The 25,399-nt window shown below is 41.6% G+C and overlaps 1 protein-coding gene across 2 annotated transcripts in view; it reads right to left on the reverse strand.

Moving 5' to 3' along the window:
* Positions 1-424: 424 nt before the first annotated feature.
* The window catches only part of NUP35 (nucleoporin 35), a 32,419-nt gene continuing 7,444 nt past the window's right edge, over positions 425-25,399 (reverse strand). For both annotated transcript variants that reach the window (XM_030210091.1, XM_030210092.1), the window contains exons 3-9: positions 20,998-21,125; positions 17,099-17,132; positions 12,463-12,601; positions 10,460-10,529; positions 10,157-10,285; positions 7,723-7,887; positions 425-1,684 (exon numbers count right to left, since the gene is read on the reverse strand). In XM_030210091.1, the coding sequence (XP_030065951.1) occupies positions 1,607-1,684; positions 7,723-7,887; positions 10,157-10,285; positions 10,460-10,529; positions 12,463-12,601; positions 17,099-17,132; positions 20,998-21,125 (743 nt within the window). In that variant the 3' untranslated portion in view covers positions 425-1,606. The remainder of the gene's footprint in view (positions 1,685-7,722; positions 7,888-10,156; positions 10,286-10,459; positions 10,530-12,462; positions 12,602-17,098; positions 17,133-20,997; positions 21,126-25,399) is intronic.

Consider the following 25,399-nt stretch of genomic DNA (forward strand, 5'->3'; position numbering starts at 1 on the left):
AAGTTAGTGTCGCTAAGAATGATGCTTTTGGACCAACTCTGGATTTCAATTTTGAATCAAGTTCAAATTTGCACTGGAAGTGTACCAAGACCATGTGTACATTGCTGATATTAATTTCTTCCCACTTGCATCAAGTTTGTAGTAAAGGCTTTATTTTTGAACCACCACAACATGATGCTGGGTATCTCTTACTGAACTTGAATTTGTGCCGATCACAAGAGCCTCTTACTGACTTACAAGTGCATTCACTCTGCAGCTCTTCAGTACCTCTCCACTCTCATCTCTCCCTACACTGCTCCCCAGGAACTCCATTCATTGGGTAAATCTCTTATCTGTACCTTTCTCCTCCACTGCCAACTCCAGACTCTGTACCTTTCTATTCCTTCTCCAGTAAATCAATATAATTGATGCGAGTTTTGCTATTTTACAAGTCAATCAATGCCTTTTAATGAAAATGGCTACAAGCTTTAAAAAAACTGAACCAAAACAAAGACCAAAAATTGATATTTCTGGGATGAGTAAAAACAAAAGCACATACTTTACTCTACTTCCATACAATTAATACTTCCTCATTTGACCTAATATGTTAAGCTTAGATGCCTCAATTTGGAAAAACAAAGTTTTATTATGAAAATTAGGACTTTTTTTTAAAGTCCACTTTACTGCAAATCCATTTTAAAAATACAGAAATATTACACAGATACAGCAATCAACACAATTTTTAAATTAAAAGCTCATTTGTTCAGTTTAAAACAGTAGGAAAGATCACAACCTTTTCATTAAAGCAGACTGATCTCAGATACATGTCTATTCAGAACACCACATTAAAAGAGCAAATTCTAAATGCTTTTTAAACAGCTAGCCAAATGAGTTATTCAACATGAGATTTAAAAATCATTTACATACTGTTTATACTAACAGTATATACACCTTAACATATTTAAGGCATTAGTGCCACAGTCACTTCAGTTTGGCTGAATCTGAAGTGGTGGTCACCCTGATATTCTATTCTGCTAGCTGAACAATTCAGCAATTTTTCACTTCAACAGCTTCCAGCATTAACAAAAAATACTTATACAGTTTTTGGAAGAGCCACTTTAAAATATGGTTACCATTGCACTTTCCTCAGTCTTCCTGAACTTTAGTGATGCTATATCTAATAATGCTGGTGGTTTAGTCGGGGTGGTTCCCAACTGAAAAAGGAAAAAGAAAACTACAAATGCCATAGATATGCTAGGCAATGACAATAAAACTGTTCAGACACAACAGACATGTTAGAATCAACTACTGAGAGTGAGAGAAAAGTGTCAACATTTTTGGACAATTGGAAAAGCTGTTTTAATACAATGAAGATTTTAGTTAAAACATGATAGCACAAAGTTCAGTCAATATTTGACCTATGATTAGTGTAAATATACATTCCCTCAAAGAAGCCATGTGCATCTATCCATTTTTGTGTTTCACCTAGCTGAATATCTGTAGCATTCTAAAAAGGAATAGAGACCACGTCGGAATATCCAGGTACAGATGAGAATGGTTCCAATGGATGCTGGCAATACATTCCGTGTTTCAAGTGCATTAAAATTTTACTGTCTGTGTAGTCAGACTACCAACCAAACATAAATTCCATAGCTTTTGATACCAAACTGTCATCTTTCTTTGGAGTCTGTCTGTCAGAAACAACCTAGAAAAAAAAAAAAGAAAATTGATCATAATTCAAGATATACTTAACTTCCTATACATCCTAATGCAAATTACATGCATAACTATTACCATTCAGGATTATGACTGTACAACTTTTTTTTACAGTTATGGAATCCCTGACATCTGTGTTACTGCTGAAGTACTCACTACACCAAAGCCCCTGCACGCTGTATTGCAAGCCTCATGCACATATCCTATAAACAGCAAGGGGCATTGATCTCTTGCTCATACAAATCCTCACACATTCCCTACTGTGTTTTTTCAACTTAACCTTGGACTGGAATTAAACAACAAAACCCCCCACTAGATTAAATGGGATTTGTTTTGGGCGTTAACATCACTTTTCAAGAAAGCAAGAGTCGGAGACACACTGCAGGAATACACCCTCTTCAACCTTCCATCATCTTTGGGTTATGAACCAGTGATGTGATAATAAAACCGCAAGAGGGAAAATGATTAAAAATTATCAATGCATAAAAGGAGGTAGTAACTGTTCTTAGGGATCCTTAAACTGTAGCGAATAATCATTTTTCAGTGTCTCTCTACTCAAGGCTTGAAAATAAATCGAGGAGCCTGGTTAACTGGGCAGTTAAAATTTAGCACCCGACACTTTAAAAGAAACGGTGAGCCTGACGTTGCTGCCGGGCAAAATGGCAGTTACAGAGCATATTCAAAAGCATGGATTAATGAGAAAGTCAACATGGATTTAGTGAAAGGAAATCTTGCCTCACCAATCCATTACATTTCTTTGAAGGGTGAACAAACATGTGGATAAAGGCAAGCTGGTTGATATTGTGTATCTGGATTTTCAAAAGACATTTGACAAAGTACCTCCTGAAAGACTCCAGAAGAAATTGGACAGTCATGGGCTAGGAGATAGTGTCCTATTGTGGATTAAAAACTGGTTAAAGGATAGAAAAAAAGAGTAGGGTTAAATGGTCAGTATTCTCAATGGAGAAGGGTAGACAGTGGGGTTCCCCAGGGGTCTGTGCTGGGACCGCTGCTTTTTAACATATTTATAAATGATTTGGAGATGGGAGCAACTAGTGAGGTAGTTAAATTTGCTGACAACACAAAGTTATTCAAAGTTGTTAAATCGCGAGAGGATTGCGAAAAATTACAAGAGGACTTAACGAGACTGGAAGTCTAAATGGCAGATGATGTTCAATGTGAGCAAGTGCAAAGTGATGCATGTGGGAAAGCGGAACCAGAACTATAGCTACGTAATGAAAGGTTCTACGTTAGGAGACAGCGACCAAGAAAGGAATCTCTGCGTCATCATTGATACGCTGAAACCGTCTGCTCAGTGTGCTGTGGTGGCTAAGAAAACAAAATAGAATGTGACATATTAGGAAAGAAATGGAAAACAAAAGTGAGGACGTTATAATGCCTTTGTATCGGTCCTGGTCCGACCACACCTCGAATACTGTGTTCAATTCTGGTTGCCGAATCTCAAAAAAGATATAGTGGAATTAGAAAAGGTACAGAGAAAATGATAAAGGGGATGGGACGACTTCCCTATGAGGAAAGGCTGAAGCAGCTAGGGCTCTTCAGCTTGGAGAAAAGACAGCTGAGGGGAGACATGATAGAGATCTATAAAAGAGTGGAGTGGAACGGGTAGACGGTAATCATTTGTTTACTCTTTCCAAAAATACTAGGACTAGGTGTCATGCGATGAAGCTACAAAGTAGTAAATTTAATACGAATCGGAGAAAATGTTTCTTCGCTCAACATGTAATTAAACTGTGGAATTTCGTTGCCAGAGAATGTGGTAAAGGAGGTTAGCTTAGTGGGGTTTAAAAAAGGTCTGGTCGGCTTCCTAAAGGAAAAGTCCATAGACCATTATTAAATTGACTTGGGGAAAATACACTGCTTATTTCTGGCATAAGCAGAATAAAATGTATTGAACTTTTTCGGGATCTTGACAAGTATTTGTGACCTGGATTGGCCACTGTTGGAAACAGGATGCTGGGCTTGGTGGACCTTTGGTCTTGTCCCAGTGTGGAAATACTTATTTACTTAAAAGCAGCAGATAGTTTATTGTGATTTGCTAGACCTCTTTAGTTGCCAAGGCAGAAAAGAGCAGTGTACAGGCTAAAATACATTTTTAAAAATGGAAAAGGAAAGGAACTCCATTAAAAAAACAGAAAAGATATCCAATTACACAAAGACAGAGGGAGAATCAGAACACAGCGATTGACAGACTAACAATGCTAAAACAAGTCTCAAAACTCTCAAGCTGGAGGAAAACTACTGGCAATGCTAGCTTGTCAAAGACTCAGCCAGGCTTTTAAATTGATCTGAAAGCCTTTAAAAGGACGGGTCACTGAAAAGAAAGGGGCAATTATTCCAGGTGTGGGGAAAAGAAAGAAAAAAAAAAAAGCACTATGTCTAGTGGATTCCAGGTGTGAAAGTTTAGGGCAGGCAGTACTAAGTGATGAACATTGACAGTGGAGTACCCTAGCAGAAGAGTAAGGGATAGCAAAACAAGAAAATCAGGTACGCCTATTCTGTAAGCCTTGAAAGTCAGAAGTGCTATTTTATAGATAATCCGGTATCTAATGGGTAACCTAGTGGTGGTGTTTCAATAAGGGGGTTGTGTGATCTGCGTGACGGGCATGACAAAGTAGTTTAATAGCTGTGTTCTGGAGAGTCTTTAGTCTATTCAGGGTAGAATAAGGGAGACCTGCGTAGATATTACAATAGACTAGAGATGTCAAGAAAGAATGAGTGCATGGAAAGTATTGTGGTCAAAAAGGTGGCAGATGGTCACTGACAAAAGGAGAGAAAAAAAAACAAACAGAGCTTTGTCAGAGACGATGCGCGAGACATAAAAAAAAGCAGTCAAGAACTACACTTAAGTAATGAAAATGGGATACTGGAGAAATTGAGATAATGAACAGAGAGACAGGATCTGTGGGAGGAGTTGTGTACCCGGAGAACCAACAAGCAACAGCTTTATCGGGGTTGAGTACAAGTTGATGTTTGAATAACCAAGCTGCAACTACATCCAAACAGGTTGGAGGTGAGTAACTGAAGGGGTAGATGGGCTTGTTGGATAAATGAGTAGGATATCGTTGGCACAGAAATAAGCTGAGATCCCAAAATTTTGAATAAGCGCTGCCAATGGACTTAGAAACAGATTGAACAAGAAAGGGGACAAGATAGAATAGTTGGGGACCCCACATTAACATTCCCTTACCTGAGAGGTAGAAGTAGGGAGAATGACCTGAACATGAGAGATGCGACAGAAAGGTGGTGAACCAGGAGAGGATTTCACCATAAATTCCCAGAGCCGATAGATGAGAGATTAATAGAGTGGTTAACCAGATCAAAAGCAGCCAAGAGGTCTAGAGAAACAGTATGATTGTATGTTGATCGAAGTAGGAGTGAAATTCACTGAGCAGAGCTGTCAAAACTGATTCTGTACTGAAATTGTTTCTAAAATCTGACTGACAAGGATGTAGAGCAAGAACGTTTTCAGATAAATCATTGAGTTGCTGAATACAACTTTTTCAAGGATCTTGGAAATATAGGAGAGGTTAGAAACAGGACGATGACTCGTTAAGAGATCCAGGTTTCTTTAAAATGGGGTGAAGGTGAACCGAAGCCAATTTTCATGAAGTCAGGAAAACAACTAGTTGTAAGACTGAGAGGTTGGTGAGTGACAGAAGTGTGGACAGCAGGTTCAGTGTAGGAATCTTTAACCAGGCAGGTGGAATGGGGACCCTTGAACAATAGGTAGACTTCACTGTTGATGTGATGAAACAGTGGTATTCTAAGCCTATGAACTGTATTTTACTGATGACATGTATTTCAAATAATTGGCCAGCAGATGGCGACTGTCTGATAAAGCTGTACCAGAAGTGAGTTTCTTCTCCTCTCCAAAAGCTGTTAATTTTTTTAGTTTCAGATAAGGAGTGGAAAGAGAAGATTCTCTTTTCTTGAGACCCTAACAGTTAGACTTCATAACTGAGTCCCCTGGTACTATTTAGGTAGTAGATAAATGATTATTTTAATATTTTATATTTGATCCATATTCAGTTATTTGTTATTGCCAGTTTTTTTTTTCATCTGTTTTATATGGTTCACTGTTCTACTCGGACAATAAACCTGATTAGTTTATTGACTGATGACCTGGACCGACTAAGAATCCTGGTGGTTTGCATTTTGGTCTGTGAGTGCTTTCTGGGAACTCTGGGACCCCTGGAGAGTGTGACCTCCGTAACCTAGAAATCACCAAGTGGGAGACTCACCCAGAGGCCAAGTGATATCCAGTCGGTGGGGAGGAGGGTGCTAATGTACAGCACAAGCAGCAGGTGCAGGCGGACCTGAACTGTGCTGGGGACAGACTCTCCAGGTGGCCACAGGGTTAGCCCCAGGCAGGCGGCTAGGCGTTTCATCACAGTTGACATTAATACTTTTAAAGACTGAAGAGACTGTGTTTGGAATGAAGGCCAAATGGTTCGTCTCACTTGAGGTGAAGGGGGAAGTGTTAAATCGAAGAAGAGATGGGCGAGGGAGGGGTAAAAGGCGAGAGGATGAAAAGGGTTTAAGAAGGGTGTTAATCTTGGTAACAAAAAATAGGGAGAGAGTTTCAACAGAAGGTGTGGATATTGTCCGATGGCCTTTAGGTAAGGAAGACATCTGTTGATAAACCGAACGCAGATCTCTAGCAGGGTTAGGTGATTTCAGAAGTTTATTAGAAATGTATGTTCTTTTTTACTTCAAGAGGGATTTATATTCATGATGGAGAAGTCGTGCATTCCTTAAGGTCAATGGGGGTTCTGGATTTTTTCCATACTCTCTCAGCATGATAAAATTGGTACTTAAGCAGCATGAAATCAGAGGAGAACCAAGGTTGTCCACAAACAGGTTTAGGCCAAGAAAATATGTTGGGGGAAATGCTGAAATTATGAAATAAAACAAAACCAGAAAAATGGAATAAAAAAAAAAAAAAAAAAAGAAGTGAAAATGTAAGAAAAAAAAAATTCTAGTGGACTGGAGGATTAGCCCAATGGTTTGTGCAGTGGTCTGAAAACCAGGGGACACTAGGTTCCATTCCCACTACAGCCTCCTGTGACTCTAGGTAAGTTACTTGACACTCCATTGCCCCAGGTACAAAATAAGTACTTGTATATATAATATGTAAACCACTTTAACTGTAACCACAGAAAGGTGGTATATCAAATCCCATACCCTTTCCTCTAGTCCCCAAACGTTTTGCCTGGGAACAAATTATTTTTTAAATTTCCATTTTTGTCTATATCATAGATCCCAAAAGGGAGTTGTGTGTCTGCCTGCATGCAGGTATGAACCACTTAAACATTAAAAAGTCAATCAAAAATGGAAAGGGCCAGAAAAGTCATTACTATTGAGGGAGTCCTTTTACTAAGCTGCGGTACAGTACTAGCGTATACTTACCACAACTTTAAAGGGTATACCACAGGATGCACTCAGAACTCCTGAGGCAAATTCTCAATTAGCTTGCACTACCCGTGTTCTAAAAATTATTTTTTAATTTTTGCACAGAGGCGGCAAGTCGGGTGTGAGTGTGGGGGGGGGGGGGGGGGGGGGGGGGGGGGGGGAGAGGGAGGAGACTGGGCAGTCTAGCGCTAATCAGTTAGCGTGTCCACATTGCGACGCACTGATTACCAGAGGATTACACAAGCCCTTACCGCCTACAAAATAAGGGCTGGTAAGTATGCCCGTGTTGCTGTTTTTTGTTGTTTTTAACGATGACAATTTTTACATTAATAGCAACATTAGCACATTGCCATTAATGCAAAAAAATCGGCCATTTTACTGCTGTGGTAAAAATGCCCTTAGTATGCAGGAAAAGCTCATTTTCTTCTGCAGCTTAGTAAAGACCCCTTAAATAAGCCAGTGACTCCATAAGGTAAAAATATTACTACTATATATATATATATATATACAGCAATTACTATACAAATATTTGATACACCAAAGTGGAGGGAAAAATGTCAATCTTCTATATATTTTGCCGTTTTCACATACTTCATATTCACTAGTTGATGCTCTATATGCTGCAACAAGAGGTCTCATAGTTGTACTCCTAGGTGTGCTAGAAGGCTGTGTCGGGATGCCTACGGTTTTTATTGGAGGAGTAAAGACTGAAGATGTAGATATTGCAGATGTTCTGTCACAGCTTTCCATTACACTCTGAAAAGATACAAAGGCCATGAAAAAATTTCAACCAAAGCTCCATGCTAAAAGTTCAGTTATCAACCACAGTTCAAAACCAATTCTGGTGATGGTAGCTGCAGTTGAATTTACTCTGAATCAGACGGGTAAGAGTCAGAAAGGCAGGCCAAGTATTTTAAATAACTCACTCATTTTAAAATCAGCCTGTAGCAATCAGTGGCTTTTAAGCGACTAACAGCTGTGGGGACCACTCAAGCGATGCCACTAATTTGTCAGTTCTCTGCCTCCATAAGTTGGCAGAAGGGGACACGTCTTACTTGTTTGGTCTGGTATAGCAGGATAAGAAAGCAGGATTTAAATTTTATAAATAAATCTCAAATTTGTCGTCTGGATGGGAAGGACACCCCCAGACTCCATCTTCAGGGAACACTGGGACCTTGGACTCCTAAGTCTTTTATAAGCTTTGAGATCCTCTCCAACAGCAGTCTGTGAGGTAAGCCAACACCATGCCCATCGACCAATTTCAAAATTATAACTTTTCCAAAACTAATCTACAATGTCCAAATTCTTCTTTGAGGCCTTGGTCAGGTTGTACAATGTATACCAAGGCAGCAGAGCCTCCTCAATGTATACCACTTCTGCTGCCCAACTGACCCTACTCCTGCTCCAGACCCCTTTGGAAATTGCTGGACCTGCAAACATCTCCCTATAGAACCAGTGCAATACCTTAAAGGAGTGCTTTCATCCTCCTATCCTATGGTTCCTTGTGACCCAAACTGCCTTTTGACCATCAGGGCTGCTTCTGCACAGGAAATGCAGTACGGTCGCATCACAGTCCCCTGCCGCACATTCTGCCTGCCACCTGAAGTCTACCACTTTTCTGGCATCATATTCTTAATTGGTTGATGATTGGGAAAGCCTTACAGGCTTCCCTAATGCTCTCCAGTAATAGGTTCTCCACCAGATTATGCTTTGCAGGATGATCTTCAAGGATCTTCTGAATCACTAAATGTGTACCACTGTTGCAGTGTACCAGTACCAGTCAGAAACTCCCTCTCCTCCAGAGGGTTCTTGACAGCCTCCAAGGACCTGGCCAGTGCCACAGACCCCAGCTTCTACTGGTCCTCATTCAGGTCACATTTGAGCCTCATGCAGATTAACAGACTCAAAAAAGGTCCAGAAGACCCCTGCAAGGCATAGCCTGCAGCACCACCACCTTTCATCAAACACAACAGCTGATGTATGAGCAAAATGAAACTCTGGAAAGACCCTCTGTTGTTCCCTGGGCAAGTCTGAACACCAGATTCACTAGAAAGAGAGAAGTGATCCAAAACTACATAGTTTGAGAAAAGAAAATGGGGCCAGTTCTCAAAAGGTTGCCTGCCCCAACCCTGCAGCTACCAGTGGTGCACCTGCTAAGGAGAGACCCCAAAGAGCCTCATACTCAAACCTGTCTTGGCTTCCAAAGCTCATACCACATTTTTCTGATATAGTTGTGAGGAAGCAGGTAAAGACAGCACAGATTAACCATGCTGGAAATGTGACAGTGTCATCTGCAGGCCACTCAGCACTTGCTCCAGTGTGATCTCCCATGATGATACAGGACAAGTCCTCTTTGCAACCCACTCAACTCACCTTGGCTACAATACCACAGCATGTCTCCCCCTCACCACCCCTTGAGCCAGATTTTGCACTAGGCTGGCTCTCCCACATCCTGTTTTTTGGGGCGGTTTTTTTTTTTTTTTTTTTTCCAAACTTTATCCCACTCTTGCACCCAAATTCCTCTCAAAGGTAAGAGAGAGAATGGCAGATGCCCACCAAACTACCCCCCTTCCTTCCCGGTTAACAATCTCATGGGAGGAAAGGAAAAAGATGGACCCAACTCCCATCAAGTTTGCACCCTTAGTGTACCTTGTTTGGCATCAACTGGATCTAAGTCTGATTTGCATCCATAACCAGTCAGCCTGTCCAGGTCTATTTCACTACCATTTGTTGGAGACGGAGGAACTCTGAGTGTCGGAGGACTGCACAGGAACCTATAGAGGTGACATCAGTAACCCCATTCTTTCTCCATTTGCTGATACATGAGCATAAATCTACGGATCTGGGCTGGTCTGAAGGGATCAGGAATAGAGGCTTATAAAGTACACAGACCTAAACCACTGCCTTACTATCTTGATGTTCTATACAAAGTTATCTTCACAGTCTTCTCTATAACTATACAGTAAAGGAAACAAAATGAATTAGACCTGAGAATCACTAGTTACACAATTCAGTGCTAGCTTACCTTATCAATACAAGGTTTGACCCCAATCATGATTGATTCACCAAAAACTCTTCCATCTTTACTTAATGCTTTCCTGGCTTGTAACTTAGATTGATACTGAATGTGCATCCAGTTTCCAGTATTGGACATCTATATGGATTCCAACAGAAAAAAAAAAAAAAAAAAGAATTAAATTGGCAACTAAGTAAAGTGCATTTAAGTCCCTACATCATTTTGTTTCATGTATTCTTATAGCCCACTCATCCTTAAACGATACTGAATGGGTACAGAAAAATGTTCAGTTTTATATTTTTACAATCTTACCACATGTTTCAATATGTTTCCGAACTGTGCAAACTGTAGTAAAACGTAAGAAGCAGCAGCTTGGGGAAACCTAAAAATAAAATTAAATGTGTGTAACTAAGTTCATAAACATGAGCAAATAAAAAATGGATATACTTTAATTTAAATGCAAATGCATTTTATACTGCAAGCTTTTCTTGATCTTTGAGCAATCCTTATGGTAATGTCTCTTTCCTTTATCATCTAAAAATATACAAATATTTTGTATTCTATAGCGTGGCCATTGGTTTTGGTTCTACAAATTATGTATTGCATTTAGTTCAGTTTTACAGTATGAAGACAACTCAGGCGCCAAATACATGCAAGCAGCTGGAAAAAAATGGAAAATAAAAAGTTGGGAAGATAAATTGACCAAGTTACAGAAAAGAATGAATATGAACTCTTATTAGATCTGCTTCATGCCATCTCAAAACTGGAAACATCTGCCTGCAAAACCACAATCCTGAGTGAAGACAGACTCGCATGTAACAAAAAATAAAATATGCTTCTAAAGATGGTATAAGTAGGGAAATACGACTGTGGAAGTGTGGGGGTAGTCACCATCACTCATGAAGAAAGTAAAAGGCACAGATATTTGAACTCTTCGTCCCCACTGATCTAGAGCAAAATATTGGCCACTGCTGTTAAGTATTAGTTGTAAAAATGAGCGGAACCTTACTTCCTGTTAGGATTCTTCTTAAGGTCTAGTAATTGCAACTATTTATATTTGTGCACAAAAATATACTGTGGGATTAGATGTAGTCTATTAAATTATGACTTTCTGGTCTTCAAGACTTGCTTGGTTTTACTTGGAAATCTTATCTTTTTTGCATTATTCTGTGAACTATGAAGGGATACAAAAAATATTATGCACAGGAGTAAATATTCCAAGGAGACACAAATGTCTCAGGTTAGTCTAAACATCTTGAAGTGCAAGATATAATAAAAATGTTATATAAATACTGTACATTTCCCAGCAGTGATTTCCCTAGACCTTTTTGAACGGGCATACCACCTGGCTAAGTTAACAAAAAAATATGCGCCACTTAGCTACTCCTTCATGCCACCTGGCTGGCAAAAGTTTCTGGAGAGAATATTGCCTGGGGTCAGAAATTCTGTAGGATTGCTGTTTTATCCAACTAGCCTGTGAACCTGGGGTAAAAAAAAATTACAACTTTATTTTCACTAACCAAAATTTAGCTTTTCAGTCAGTAATGAATAAAGGCTCTGGACTCCAAAAATATTTGTGAACTTCAATAAATCTCACCACCTAAATTATACCCTAAAAAAGAAAAAGTGGAATACATTTGGTTCTGTGAAGTACCTTTTGTCCTAAAAGCTTGTAATTGACAATGGTTAACTGCCAAGAAAACAAATCTACCCTAGTTGAGATCATATTTAATCACATACCAGACATGTGCAATTTTCTTTAAATTAGTCCTTTATTTTTTTAACTCCTTTCCTATCTATATGTTCCATCTTTGCTTATACCCTACGATATCTTTAATGTTCTATTACATATTATGTTGACATTGTAAGTAGTATACTATGCCATACTTCGTATTTGAATATTTTTACTGCTGTAATCATTTATGTTTGACTTATTCTTGCTGTATGCCACCTTGAGTGAACTCATTCAAAAAAAAGGCAGTAAATAAATCCTAATAAATAAAATAAACAGCCAATTGCATTTCAAAGTTTTTTTTAATACTTAAAACATCTATAGAAGCCTTTAACCCTATGGACTCCATTGTGTTTGCTCTCCATGAAATTTCTTCCCTTTCTCTGTCTCTTTCTGAGAAGAGGATCCATGGCAAAAAAAAGGTAAAGAATTCCTGTCTTATAATGTTCCCTGTCTAAGAAATCTTACGTTGTACTGTACCTAATTCACCCTGAGCTCAGATTTCGAAATGCAAATTACCAGTTAAAATTCACCCAACATAAACAAATCAAATAAGCCCAGTATTTTGCCAATAGCTACTTACCCAAAAACCGTTATCCATGTATCATCTAGTTGATCTTCTAATGTTAGAGAATCACTCTGAGTATAGAAAGAACTAAGTTGTGTAGGCGAAAGTGTTTTCCTGGATTGTCCAATAGTTGCGGGACTGAACACACTTGAAGCTGTGTATCAAAACATATTTCTCTTAATATAGAAATCTATGCAGACGTAAAACTAGAACAAATCTAAAAATCAAATTACTAAAAAAATAATTAGAAATAAGTGGCCGCACATGAAGGAAGTATATGCTCAAAGAAACAAGTATAATCTTACTGAAGCAATACCTCAGGAGAGAAAAAAAAACTTTAAAAATTAAATATATTTTGGACAATTACTCAGATCTAAAGGAAATAGTTAAGAATGATATTGGTAGGAAAAAAGTAAAAATGGGAAATATTCCAAGATTCCCCCTAAACCAAAATGTTGTCACTTTTCAGTTAGTATAGCCTAACTGCTGCAAACCCAAAAACCCTGAGTACAAGCAAGCTCTGAATTTACATTAATTGACATTTCTAAAAACTGTTACTATTTGCAACACTGCAAACTCTTTCACCCTTACCAACGTTTTATCAAAAAAGTTGCAGAAATTGTTAGTAGAGCTATACTGCAGCAGGACACTCAGCAAGGATCATTTATTCTAGCCCACCAGCCCAAAGACTACAGAAGACATGCAAGAACAGTATGTCCACAAAACTGGAGACCAAACTGATGGTGTGGCAATCACTTTTATCTTACTGGAAACTAGGTCTTTGACCTTAAGCTAAATTTCAGACAGTGGTTCTATGCCTGTTTAACCCTCTCACAGAATGAAGCTGCTCCTGATTATTTTAAACAAATCAGATTTTGGTTTCAGTGAGTTTTGTATCTTCAAAAGCATTTATTAGCTTTCCTTCTCTACAGTCTGTGCAGTATTTTGATACCCAGTCAGTGAAATGTATTATATGATCTATTCCTGCCAGAATTCTGCACAAAAAAAAAAAAAAAAAAAATCAGGTTCATGGGTCAGGATTTTTCCTGACCTGTGTAAAGAAACCCAGAAGAAGAAGAAAATGTTTCTTTTGTTGAAACCTGGAGTTCTCCAAATGGGAACACTCCTTTTTCTTAAATATCCTTGTAAATGCGTAAGTTATCAGTTGGTCAAATATATATTGCTTGATCCTTCATAGTTAACTGCTTTCATCACTAATAGGCAAGTTATATCTAGTTCTCCGAACAGAGTTACAGTTCAAATCTGTTAAGGTAAAAGTAATAGTTGGAGTACTAAGTTGTCTGTAGCTTGAAGTGCTTTCGATAGTTACTGTTTTAATTTCTTCACAGATTTTAAAATGAACCCCCCCCCCCCCCCCCAAGTCACGGACTTCATATTTAGGGCTTTTTTTCCTCTAGGATAACCAAGGGCCCTGTTTACTAAGCAGTGCTAACAGCATGCTAACGCTTTTAGGAACATATGGCCGACTAGCGTACAGCGTGTGCTTTTAGTGCACACATAAAACGCTAGTGCAACTTAGTAAACAGGGCCCTTAGTATATATATATCTTGCTTCCTCTCAGTGTTATTTCTTTGTTTCTGTACAAGACCATTGTCTTGGATGCATGAAAAATTATGAACCTGGCACATTTCCATTGTGTCTACATCATGTACTCTGCATTACAAAGAAAACACCAGGGAAAAAAAAAAGGAAACCATGCCTAGATTTTTTTTTTTTTAAAGGAGGTTGAGGCAGAAAGCTGCACATTATAGCCATTGCCTGACCAATTTAAGGTGCAAAGGGATGCCCTTTTTTTTTTTTTTTTTTTTTAAGTAATGGGGTATGGGTGGAGGCCACTAGACTACCAGGGATTCTCAGGTGGGCAGAGAGAGGTTGGTGGTCAGATAATGCGGCTGGGGGGGGGGGGGGGGGGTGAAGAAAGCTGCCAGGTAGTTGGGCTGATAGTTGCAAGTTCTTTTGTGCTGGTACGGTAGACATCAGCATACATCTTTTCATTGCTGCAGATTACTAAAAGCCTAATTATACATTTTGATATGCTGTGCACTGTCATCTACTGCACGAGTCAAAACAGCACATAAAAAAACAAAAAAGGAAGTCAGTGTCAACTGTGGTTAGGCCCATGGTAGCTTTCTGCATCAGTCCTGAGATAACAATGAAGCCCATGTTCTCTTCACTATCCCCATACCACTCAAGTTTGGATCCAACCCGTGATTTTTCTTAGCCCTCATTCAAAAGTAGAAGAACAAAGCTTGTATGTGTTATGAAATAAATGAATATTTTAAAAAAATGGAAAAAAAAAAGTTAAACAATTCTTTGATGTCATGATTAGCAGTGCTTGCAAATATTTAGCAGAAGTTTTTGAAAATACCACAAAAGTCATGAAATGATATCCAACATCACAAAATGTCACTTTCACTGCTGTCAATAAAATTGCAATTGCAAATTGGCATGCATTCTACAAGTTAAGATATTCCAATTTTGAGACCCCTACCCAAGGGAGATCAAAGATGGCAGACATGCTAAGGCTGTGCAACAGTGTCTCTTACCTTCACTTCCCTCCCCCCCCCCACTTAATGGCAAAGTGTAAGGGCCAATAGTTGCTGCGACTTGTTGAGCCTGTAGTCATCCCTATTGTGGGACGTATTGATGCATATGTAGCTTGAGGCCGAGAGATGTGTGGAGGTCTGGTTGAGAGTCTGCTGGGGTCAGGACCCCTGAGAGAAGAGGCTGACCAATCCCCTAGGCCAGAGGTCACACCAAGCCTGAACACGAGGACCTTGCCTCTGCAGCCCTGTGAAGTAAATCCGCCTAGCCCCAGGGCGCAATGCTCGAGCAAGAATGGGCATGGGTAACTGACAAGGAAGAGACGTGCTGGCAGGGTTCTGCTCCAGCAGAGAATGCAGGGATGGGAGAGGGTGACCATGCCCAGCAGGGAGCAGCCGATTAAGAAAGCTCTGTGCTGTTACGAGGATTGGAGCAGGAAGCTGCCAACAATGCTGCCACTTTATTGCCTGTAAATCTCATAAGCCACCAGTAATGTCACTGGATCCTATTTGGATAGGAATTTCAGATTTAGCAAAAATTAGGATCCCCATGGTGAACTCTAACCTCGCAAGGAATTGGACAAAAAAAAAAAACTAAAAAAAATCTTTACAAGAGAATAAAGATTTCAAAAATTATTTTTTTTTAGAGGTTCAGGTGGGGGGGGGGGGGAGACTTTGGAATGCTCATTTACTCAGTGTCAAGAAGTTCAATCAACTTCAGTTAAACATATTTGGGGTAAAAATTGGAACTAGTGGAAAATGCTATTTTCCAAGTCACAGGATAATATAGACACACATGGTTAGGTTTCTCTGCAATTGGATGTGCTCTCCCTAGCTTGTTTGAACAGTAACAGCAGCAGCCAATCGGTTCCGTCTCTGCCTTTCCTGCTCAGTGGAGTATCAAGAATTTCTTCAAAGGAGATGGCTACAAAAAACAAGTTCTACATATTGCACAAGGTGAGGTAACGCCCATCTCCGCAAGCTTAACATGAGGTTTCAAGAACGGAGGGAAGCAACAGTGATTTCTCTGGATTTAACTTTGGAGCGTGTGGCTAGCCCAGAATCATCTTGGGTGACTTTGTTGGTTACTTTCACCAGTAGTTTTGATCAAGACTAGATGCCTAAATGATATTTCAAGAATAGAGGAAAGTTGTTTTTGTGATGTGATTTGATGGTATTTCCTGATGTATGTTGAGACACACGAGAGATGGAAGCAAATTTTGTGCCATCCTGGCATTCTTCAGATGGTATTGCACCATATGGAAGCTTGGTGATTCCTTCTAATTAAAATTTCCATGTACATGTATAATCTGCAACCAGTCTACTAAATATGTTTTTTTGGGACTCAATTATCTTCCTTTGTGGTCACCAAGAGAAATTTTGCGATGGCTCCTGAGAGTAGGGTTAAGGTTGTGAACAAGTTAATCTCTGATGCCTAGCACGAAGGCTTGCATGCTTTTCTTCTTGATTTCTTTGATTTCTGTTTTGTTACTAGACCTCCTTATTGAGGACTACAGCAATGTTAATTACCTTACAAGTTTACATTGGCTTGCATTGTTAATTGTTTAAAAAAAAAAAAAAAAACCTTACCTTGCAAGTTCAGATTATTAAAAAGCCACAAATTTTGACCAGCAATCACAAATGTTTTTCTATTTCCACTATGGAATGCTCAAACCCCAAGAAAACAGCAGCTTATGGCTGCTGCAATCAGCACACATAGATAGGCATTATTTTCAAAGCACTTAGCCTTCCAAAGTTCCATAGAAACCTATGGAGCTTTGGAAGGCTAAGTGCTTTGAAAATATGCCTCGTTGTATTCTATTTATGAACTGCTGAGATCTTCATTCTAATTAATGCCTTGAAGGAGTCATCCTACAAGCAAAGTCTTATTTAAAACTGCAATAAAGGGACCCAATAAAGAGGATTCGTAATTTCCACAAAAATCAAAATTTAATTAGGATCTTACAGATCTGCTGTTTCCCACAACTCTCCATCTTGTCCAATATTCATTCACAATTATTTAAGCTCATTCTGTAACAAAGTTCAAGCCCTGCCTATAAAATTACACACCAACTTGGTGGTCTTACCTGCTCCAGGAGTCTGCATCACAGAAAAACCAAGCTGTAATTTAAACAAAAATAAGATACGTTAAACTGCCATCAATTTAAGAATTTTCCTCTATTTGCAGAAAATGTTAATATCTTTCACAAATTAATGCTCTTTAAATTCCGTAAAGTATTTGACCAAATGTTTATTTAAGCCAAATATTTTAACTCTGTTTACAGGTTGGCAGAAGGGACATGCACAAGAACTATTAATGTTGCTTTTTTACTACCCATCAATTCACTAGCACTACAAGACTTATGCAGTGCTGTACTCAAAAACACATGGTCACTACTTGACAGGACTTAAACAAAACAAATAAGGATTAGGGAGTACATTTATTTTGGGAATAATTAAATGATGAATACATGGGTACTGAACAGGTGGATAAGGGGGTTAAGAATTAAACCAGTATGGATAGGCAATCGCTCCTACCCAAAATGGCTCCAATCTCAAAATGGCTTGTTGTGACACCTAGCAGCAGTCTCACAAGACTGCCGCTTGAAGTCACGGTAGCCATTTAGACAAGGGAGTCGGAAGGGGCAGGATTGAGTAGACCGTCGGATCACTAATGCTTATAAGATAGGTCAAGGGAGGGCATTTCTGTTTCAGCTGAAACCACTCATTTTCAGTTGAAACAAATACAGATCTCAGGTCAGTTTTGGCACCAAAACAAATTCATTGGCCTCTATGGGAACCCCTCCCTAAGCAAAGGGGACCCAGTCTCTGTGGCTAGAATCTGCTTAACCAGCAGAACAAGAACCAGAATTTAGGGACCCCATCAGAATGGGTCCAGGAATATGGCTATGGAAAATAATTCCTGAAGTCCTAATGGGGGCTGTGCAAAAACACTGCCTACATACAAAATGGCCACCATTCCTACCAAAAAGACAACAGGACCAACATCTGTGAAGACTTCCTTCTCAGAGGCATCTGAGAGCTCTCCTGGACCACTCCCCCCCCCCCCCACCACACACACTGGAACTGTTTATAAAGTTGGAAACAGTTTGTCACAAGGGCACATGGAACCAAAGTTGTACCAAGCTTCCACAGGTTGTGAAATGTCAGTCAGCTGGCATACCCAGCCATGTGACTGATATGCGAAGACCAGCCAGTCTGCATAGGCCAACTACAGACTGGGACTTGTTTTTATGGTGTTTTTTTAAAGTCTGCATGGCTTCATGAACGTGGAAGGTTCTGGGCGGGCGCTTAGTTCCCAGCATAATGGCAGAGCCAGCTGAGGGTGAGAGAGGGCCTTCCTCCGGAGAGGAAATTTTCAGAATGCTCATGGCCTGCACTAACAGGTTGGGCAAATCCTCTGAACGAAAAAGCCGTGCTGCAGAGGAGTCATCCGCTCCATCCGAGCAGGGATCAGTCTCCTCCACAGAATCCCCTAAGGACCTTTGGGGGAACTCAGATACGCTGCCCTCATCCACATCAGAGGAGACCGAGTCCCCTAGGGCCTGGAGATCCACCCGAGGGCGCTTGATCATGGAAGCCTCATCACCCTTATCAGACAGAGGAGCAGGGGCAGCGTTTTGCATAAGGAAAGCCTGATGCAGCAGTAAAATAAACTCAGGGGAGAAACCCCCCAGTCTGTGCGCTTCTGCAGCATGGGCCACGGCCCTAGAGGCACTCTCAACCTGCATCCGCCGCGACACTCCGTGAAGGAGCCGCGCGGGAAGAATGGCGCTTTAATTTCACCGACTTTATACCATCGCCCGAGTCAAGGGCGACCATACCATTAACGTCTCCCACCCCAAGGGCGGCCCAAGAAGGAGCCGACCGAGCAGCGTAGCCGGCCACAACCGGGAGGGCGGCCAGCCGGGGATGGGTGCCTAAGGCGGGAAAAACCGCCGCACTGGAGGAAAACCCGGGGAACTCTCTCGATTCCGAAAAGGCGCCCAAGAAAGGCGTCTCTGCCTTTGAACCCCCCGCTTCCCCGCTAGACGTGCGCACGTGGTCCGGGGAGCGTCTTTTCGCGCCATAGCCACGTGCAGACCGTTCGGGGAACCCCCTGCCCGCTAGGAAAAGGTAAAATTACCTGCTTCTCGCTCCGAGCTGCAACGATTTGGAGTCCCAGTGAGTAGCTGCAACCAAGGACGTCTCTCTCTCAAGGAGGTCTATTTTTCTGGGGGGTTTTTTTTTTTTTTTGAAAACGGAGCCAGCGGGAGGGGGGAGAAAAGGAGGGACCTGGAACCACCAGGTTTGCACTTGCTCACAAAGAGCCCTCAACTCCAGGTACTCAACAAAACCTAAACAATTAGGCTTGGAGACCTAGCCAGAGCTGCTGCTGTGTGACCACACACCTGCTAGATAGAGAACATACAGGGGAATTTCCGGCAGCACATGACCACATATAGGGAGGCAAAAGATTGCTCTCTATCTCCACCTGCTGGTAGATGGACACAACCCACCAGTCTATGGATTGATCGGCTTGATGATAGGGAAACACAGCTTAGGTCTCCAAGCAGGAGAAAAGCCACGTCAGGCAAACCTCAGCCAATTCTTTTTGTCTAGAGCTATAGGAGAGCTAAGGGAAAGCACCCAAAAAGGTGCAAGGGCAGCCATTTTAAACAAGCAGCAAAACGGCCGCCAAGAGTTCAAGAGGCTGCCGCTTGAAGTCACGGCAGCCATTTTAAACAAGCGGCAGTGAGCAGAAAAGCGTGGGGACCTTTCCTGCCCCGAAGCAAACCACCAGGATGATTTAAGGTATGGGGAGGGAAAGCAAAGGTCAGTTTTTGTTCCAGGGGCACCCTGCAGGACCCAGGTCCATCCCCACGGGATTCACGCTATCCCCATTCAGCTCTCTAAAACATAGGTATCACCTTTGTGATAAGATAGTAGCTCTCTCCAGCAAAACTTGCAGCTGTAGCACATCTTGTCTAATTTTTGCATTTAACAAAAAACAAAAAAAAAAGGTGTGGTAAGTACTCCTCTTATTCCATAATGCTGAGACTTGCCTACAGACAAAATACCTAAGGAGTTTCAAATGTACTTTGAATATTCCACAAAGCATTACCCTATGAAATTTAATAAATCTGGCTGAAAGAACCAATCGAGGGGAAAGTAGCACAGCAAGTCTCAGAACTGAACAAAATAAAGCCAGGTTGTGAAAATTCTTTAAGATCTTGGCTCCACTAAATTATTCTGCTCTTAGTGTATGGCATTACTAGCCACATTAACACTAGTAATAGTGATCCAGGACCCTTTTGAAGGGGGGAAAACACCCCATAAACTTTATACCCAAAATAAAAGATCAGCATTTTTGTTATGCTAATGCTACTATTCACAAGATGTGGAAAATTATAAGTGTTCAGTATTCATTAAATTTACAATTATAGAAGCATATTGAAATTCTGGCCAGCCTCCTTTAAAGTTTAACCCAGAGGTCAGCAACTTCTAGCACACCACTCCATTTTAAAATGTGTACACAGTAATTGTTTTCTCTTCAAATTTTGAAACAGGCTATGCTACTCTAATGCTACACAAGGATTAGAATGGATGTCATGAACATCTGAAAATCCTCACAGCATCATGGTGCAGACATTCAAGAGAGTGGCATGTTTTGTAGGCAGCAACACACCAAGATTCTATAGTAAGGACTGAAGAGAAAAAGTGAGACAATTTTGTCAAGAGGAATTCCCCTGGAAGGAGAGGTCAGCACACCAGCATTCCCACCAACTCTTAACAAAAAGTCACAAAAATTGCACAACAAAAGACCTCAATCTCTGGTCCAACATAACATACTTTAAAACCAGAAACCTGAGAGATCTCTCACTACAGTGATATCAAGTACCATAATCAGACTCCTGATGTAATCTAAAATGAAGATAGAAGTATTAGATAAAATTGGCTCAACTACCGTGTAACTTAATTTTACCTGTTTTCTTGAACTTAGTGATGTGGATCCCAGTCCTGGACTTGATATATCATCATAGATGCTTCTAACTGGTGGAGCGCCACCTTTATCTTTATGGCTAGGTACCACTGGCTGTGGGGGGGATCCACCTGCAACAAAGAACTTTTAATAGTAGCTAGAAAATATTCAATTAAATCTACATAACCAATAACTGCTAGAAGAAAGCTATACAGTACCTTCTATGTGTTCAAGAACTATGTGACAAGGAGAGGGAATCTTTTGAATTAAGGGGTTGAGAACAGTTATTTTTCATCCAAAAAGTTTAAAACAAAAGGAGAAATTAGGTCTTACCTGATACTTTTCTTTATCAGCGACACTGTTCTTAACCTTCCTATCAGCAGGTGGAGGTAGAAAAACCTGAATTTTGCTAGTATCACCACCAGCATAAGCAAAGGTACTTCCTGGAACAATCCAGTATGCATCTGCCCAAGCAGCAAAAGATCCTTTTGCAATGCATCCATACCCTATCAACCAATGCAGCTGCAATAAAAACACCAGTGACACTTACTACCTTGCCAGGTTATAGCCGTATCACAGGAACTGAAAAAGGAAGCACACAGCACACCCAGAACTTCCGAGGAGAGACTTCAGAACCATGTCACTAACTAAAGAAAAGAAATCATCAGGTAAGAATTTATGCTCTCTTAGCGTCAGCTCCACTGTTCTGAACCAATAGGATATACGGAAGCAGCTCTGCCAAAATCAGAGCGGGCTCTGGCCAGCATATCCAATCCACACTGCTTATCAAACAAATGAAGCAATGAGCTATCCTCAGGGGATACTGCTCGGGCCTATGCCCAGAAAACGGTCCAAGCCCTAGTAGAGTGGGCTTTGAGCCCCCGAGGCACTGGATGGTTCTTGCAGATGTAAGCAGACTCAACAGCAGCCTTAATCCACCTCAGAGTGGAAGCTTTCAAGGCCACCTGGTCCTTTTGAGGGCCATGGAAAAGTACAAAGATGTGGTCCGAGAGACCAAACTCATTTGTCTCCTAGAAGGTATTTGAGCAGTGTCCTCTGGACAGCCAGTTTGTGAAACCTCCGACCCTCCAGCAACAATCCCTGTGACATCATAGCAGGCAAACAAACCTCCCGATTCACATGGAACGGAGACACTAACTTCAGATGAAAGGTTGGTACCATGTGCAAGGACACGGAAACATAATGGCCTGCAATTCAGAAACCCTTCTTGCAGATGTGATAACCCCCAAAAACATTGTCTTGAGAGAAGCATATCTTCTACCAGCTTACTGTAGATCCACATACCAAGATCCATGAGGTTAATCTTGATGCCACCAGCAAGACCAAGTGAGGATGGCGTGCAACAAGTGACCAATGAGAGGTCATCGAGGAACATGGGGGGGGGGGGGGGGGAGTCCACTACTGACCAAGGCATCTCTCTCCTGGTGAGAGGCCAGGTCCCTCCAGCAACTGAAAAGCGCTCCACCTTTGCACAGGCTCTAGAAGGCCTGAAGTCCCTGCTCCCATTCTCTCGGATCCAGGAGAGCACGACTGAAAAGTCCGCTTACACATTGTTTGCCTGCAATATGGACCGTTGAGAAAGCCTGCAGATGAGTCTCTGCCCACCAATGGAGACTCTCTGCTTCCAGGGCCACTGCCAGACACCTGGTTCCGCCCCGCTTGTTGATGTACATTATCATCATGGCATTGATTGTCCAACAGCACTCGAACTGCTTTCCCTTCCAAGAGCGGCTGAAACTCCCGCACAGCCAGAGAGACTGCCCGGGTCTCCAGGCAATTCATAGACCAGGATGCCTCCTGGTTTGACCAGGTGCCTTGTGCCACACACCCACTTTGCCAGTGGAACTGGTTCAACTGCTCCTATATCACAGAACTGCTAAAGGGTAATAGCCTGGCACTTTAGAGTCGAACCACAGGGAGAAGCCATGAAGGGGTCCAGGATCAGATAGGTGAACTCCATGGAGTACTCCCTCTCAAAGCACTTCCAGAACCTCCTGATGTGAACCCACTCACTGCAGAAGAGTCAGCCTGCACCAGAAACGAGGGGCACCCTCATTGGGCAGGCTGAGTGGCTGTGGTCCCGCCCGAGGGACCCAAGGGCCTGGTTTGCTTGGTGTCACGAAAGGACCCCTGCTTGAAGGGCATACTCTCCACCCCCCCTTCCTGGGCCAAAAGGCACCTAGCAGACCTGAAGAAGCCTACCCCCTTTGAAGCCAAGGAACACTGCGCACCATTACGCAGCTCAGGGAGGTGATGAGCCAAGCCTCCCCCTCCCCCATATCCTTCACCAACTTCTTCAAGTCATTACCAAACAGCAAGTGCCCCCAAAGAGCAGCTAACAAAAGCTTCTTGGAAGCCGCACACACACCCAGTGGCGAAGCCACAATCAACAGTGACTGCCAATGCTGCCACTCAGAAAGAAGTCAGACTGACAATATCATACACACTGTCCACCCAAAAAGCCATGCTGGACTCCATGTGAGAAATCTCTGGGACTCCAGAAATGGCTGGAACCAATGCAGCATGGAGCTACCCAATTGCCACAAACAGAAGCATGAATGCTGGCTCCCTCACTGAAAAGGCCAGGTTGAGCTTCTGCTCCACATTCTTTTTATGGAGTTCCCTGAGGGCCAAGCCCCTTGGACAGGTACAGCAGTCACCTGCATAACTGTTGTAACCAGAGCATCCACCCTCAGGAAGACCCAACACTTCTCAACCTCCTAAGTGAAAGCATAGAGAAGCAAGAGCCCTGGCAATCCTGAGGGCACCATCTGAGAACATCCACTCCGCTCTCATCAAGCGGAAGAGGGCCAAATGGAGCGGAACACACTTTGGGGCCCCGAGGGGGCCCTCTGTGAGAGACTTAAGCATAGCCAAGGTCCCCAAGACCTTGTCTAAGAGACAAGACAGCTTCATGTGACAAATAACTGGAATCCATGGTTCTGCTCCTCCCCAGCTTCCCAACAGGGAGGGTTCTCAGGAATGGAGTCCACAGGGGACTGGGAGCACCAATTCCTTTTCCACACCCTCTGAAATGACCAGACCATTCCATAGTATTTGTACTTTTGAAGGAGTGAAAAATCAATTCACTTTGTAGACCTCAATCATCTTTTTCAAGCTAAAGAGCCCTAACCTCTTTAGCCTTTCCTCACATGATTGGAGTTCCATTCCCTTTATCATATTGGTCACTCTTCTTTGAACCTTTTCTAATTTTCCTGTACTAAGTAGGGAATTTCCCTCTAGGTCCACCCACAGATATGCTGGAGCCCTGGGCTAAGGTAGGCCAGGACAGTCAGGCAGGCCAGCATAATTCTGTCATGGGGTAAAGGCATGCTGACGGCACATGCTGTGCAGCCTTCAGAGCCAGCAGCTGAGAAAGGGTAATGGATTATGTTTCAATCTGTCTTAAGTAGTCAACAAGATACAATATATAACAACTAGAACCTATTCCCCAAACCTCCTCCTAGTACCCAGACACAAGTTCTGCCATTGTTAAGACAGCACCTAAATTGAAAACCAAACTCGTTTAAAAAAAAAAATAAAAAATATTCAAAACTCTATGAGTAGGATGTGGCAATGTCAACCAAAATGGTTCCCAAACAGCAATCGCATGTTGCCCTTTAAGGATATTAAGATCACGGACTCCAATCCGGTCCACGCACAATTGCTCAATACGGCCCCACCACATGTTCCTTCATGTGGTCCCTATCCTTCCTACCCCAACTTAACCATTATCTGTATTTGCTTTACTCCGGAGTCTATTAACACCTCTCCAGTATCATGTAAGCCACATTGAGCCTGCAAATAGGTGGGAAAATGTGGGGTACAAATATAACAAATAAATATAGGTCCACCAATGCTGTAGAGAAAGCGGAAGATGATGTAGCCAAGCGTGCAGAATAGTTTTAAGTCCAAACATTATAGAGTCTTAAAAAAAAAAAAAAAAAGTCTTAATACCTTTAGGCAGGGTCACTCCTATCCCTAAACATATATTTATCATAAAAGATGTTGTAGTGAAACTGTACAGACCGCCACCCAGAAAGTCTGAAGCAGAGAGTGTCAAAATAGCTGAAACCTTGGACAATGCCAAAATATATATGACCTAGGTTCGCCCTTCCAGATTTACATTTAGGACAGCTCCCTTCCTCCACTAGACCAGCCTGACTGGCTCAGTATGGTGAAACATGCAACTGTAACACCAGGCAACATAGCAATACCAATGATCGTACTGGACAACTTACAATCCTCACTCCCTCCCATCTCATAAGACCACAACATAACCTTGTATTTGTTTCTCAACCAGGCTTGGCGAACGCATTTATGGTAATATGTAAGCCACATTGAGCCTGCAAATAGGTGGGAAAATGTGGGGTACAAATGTAAC

The sequence above is a fragment of the Microcaecilia unicolor genome, chromosome 7, assembly GCF_901765095.1.
Source record: "Microcaecilia unicolor chromosome 7, aMicUni1.1, whole genome shotgun sequence".
Lineage (NCBI taxonomy): Eukaryota > Metazoa > Chordata > Amphibia > Gymnophiona > Siphonopidae > Microcaecilia > Microcaecilia unicolor.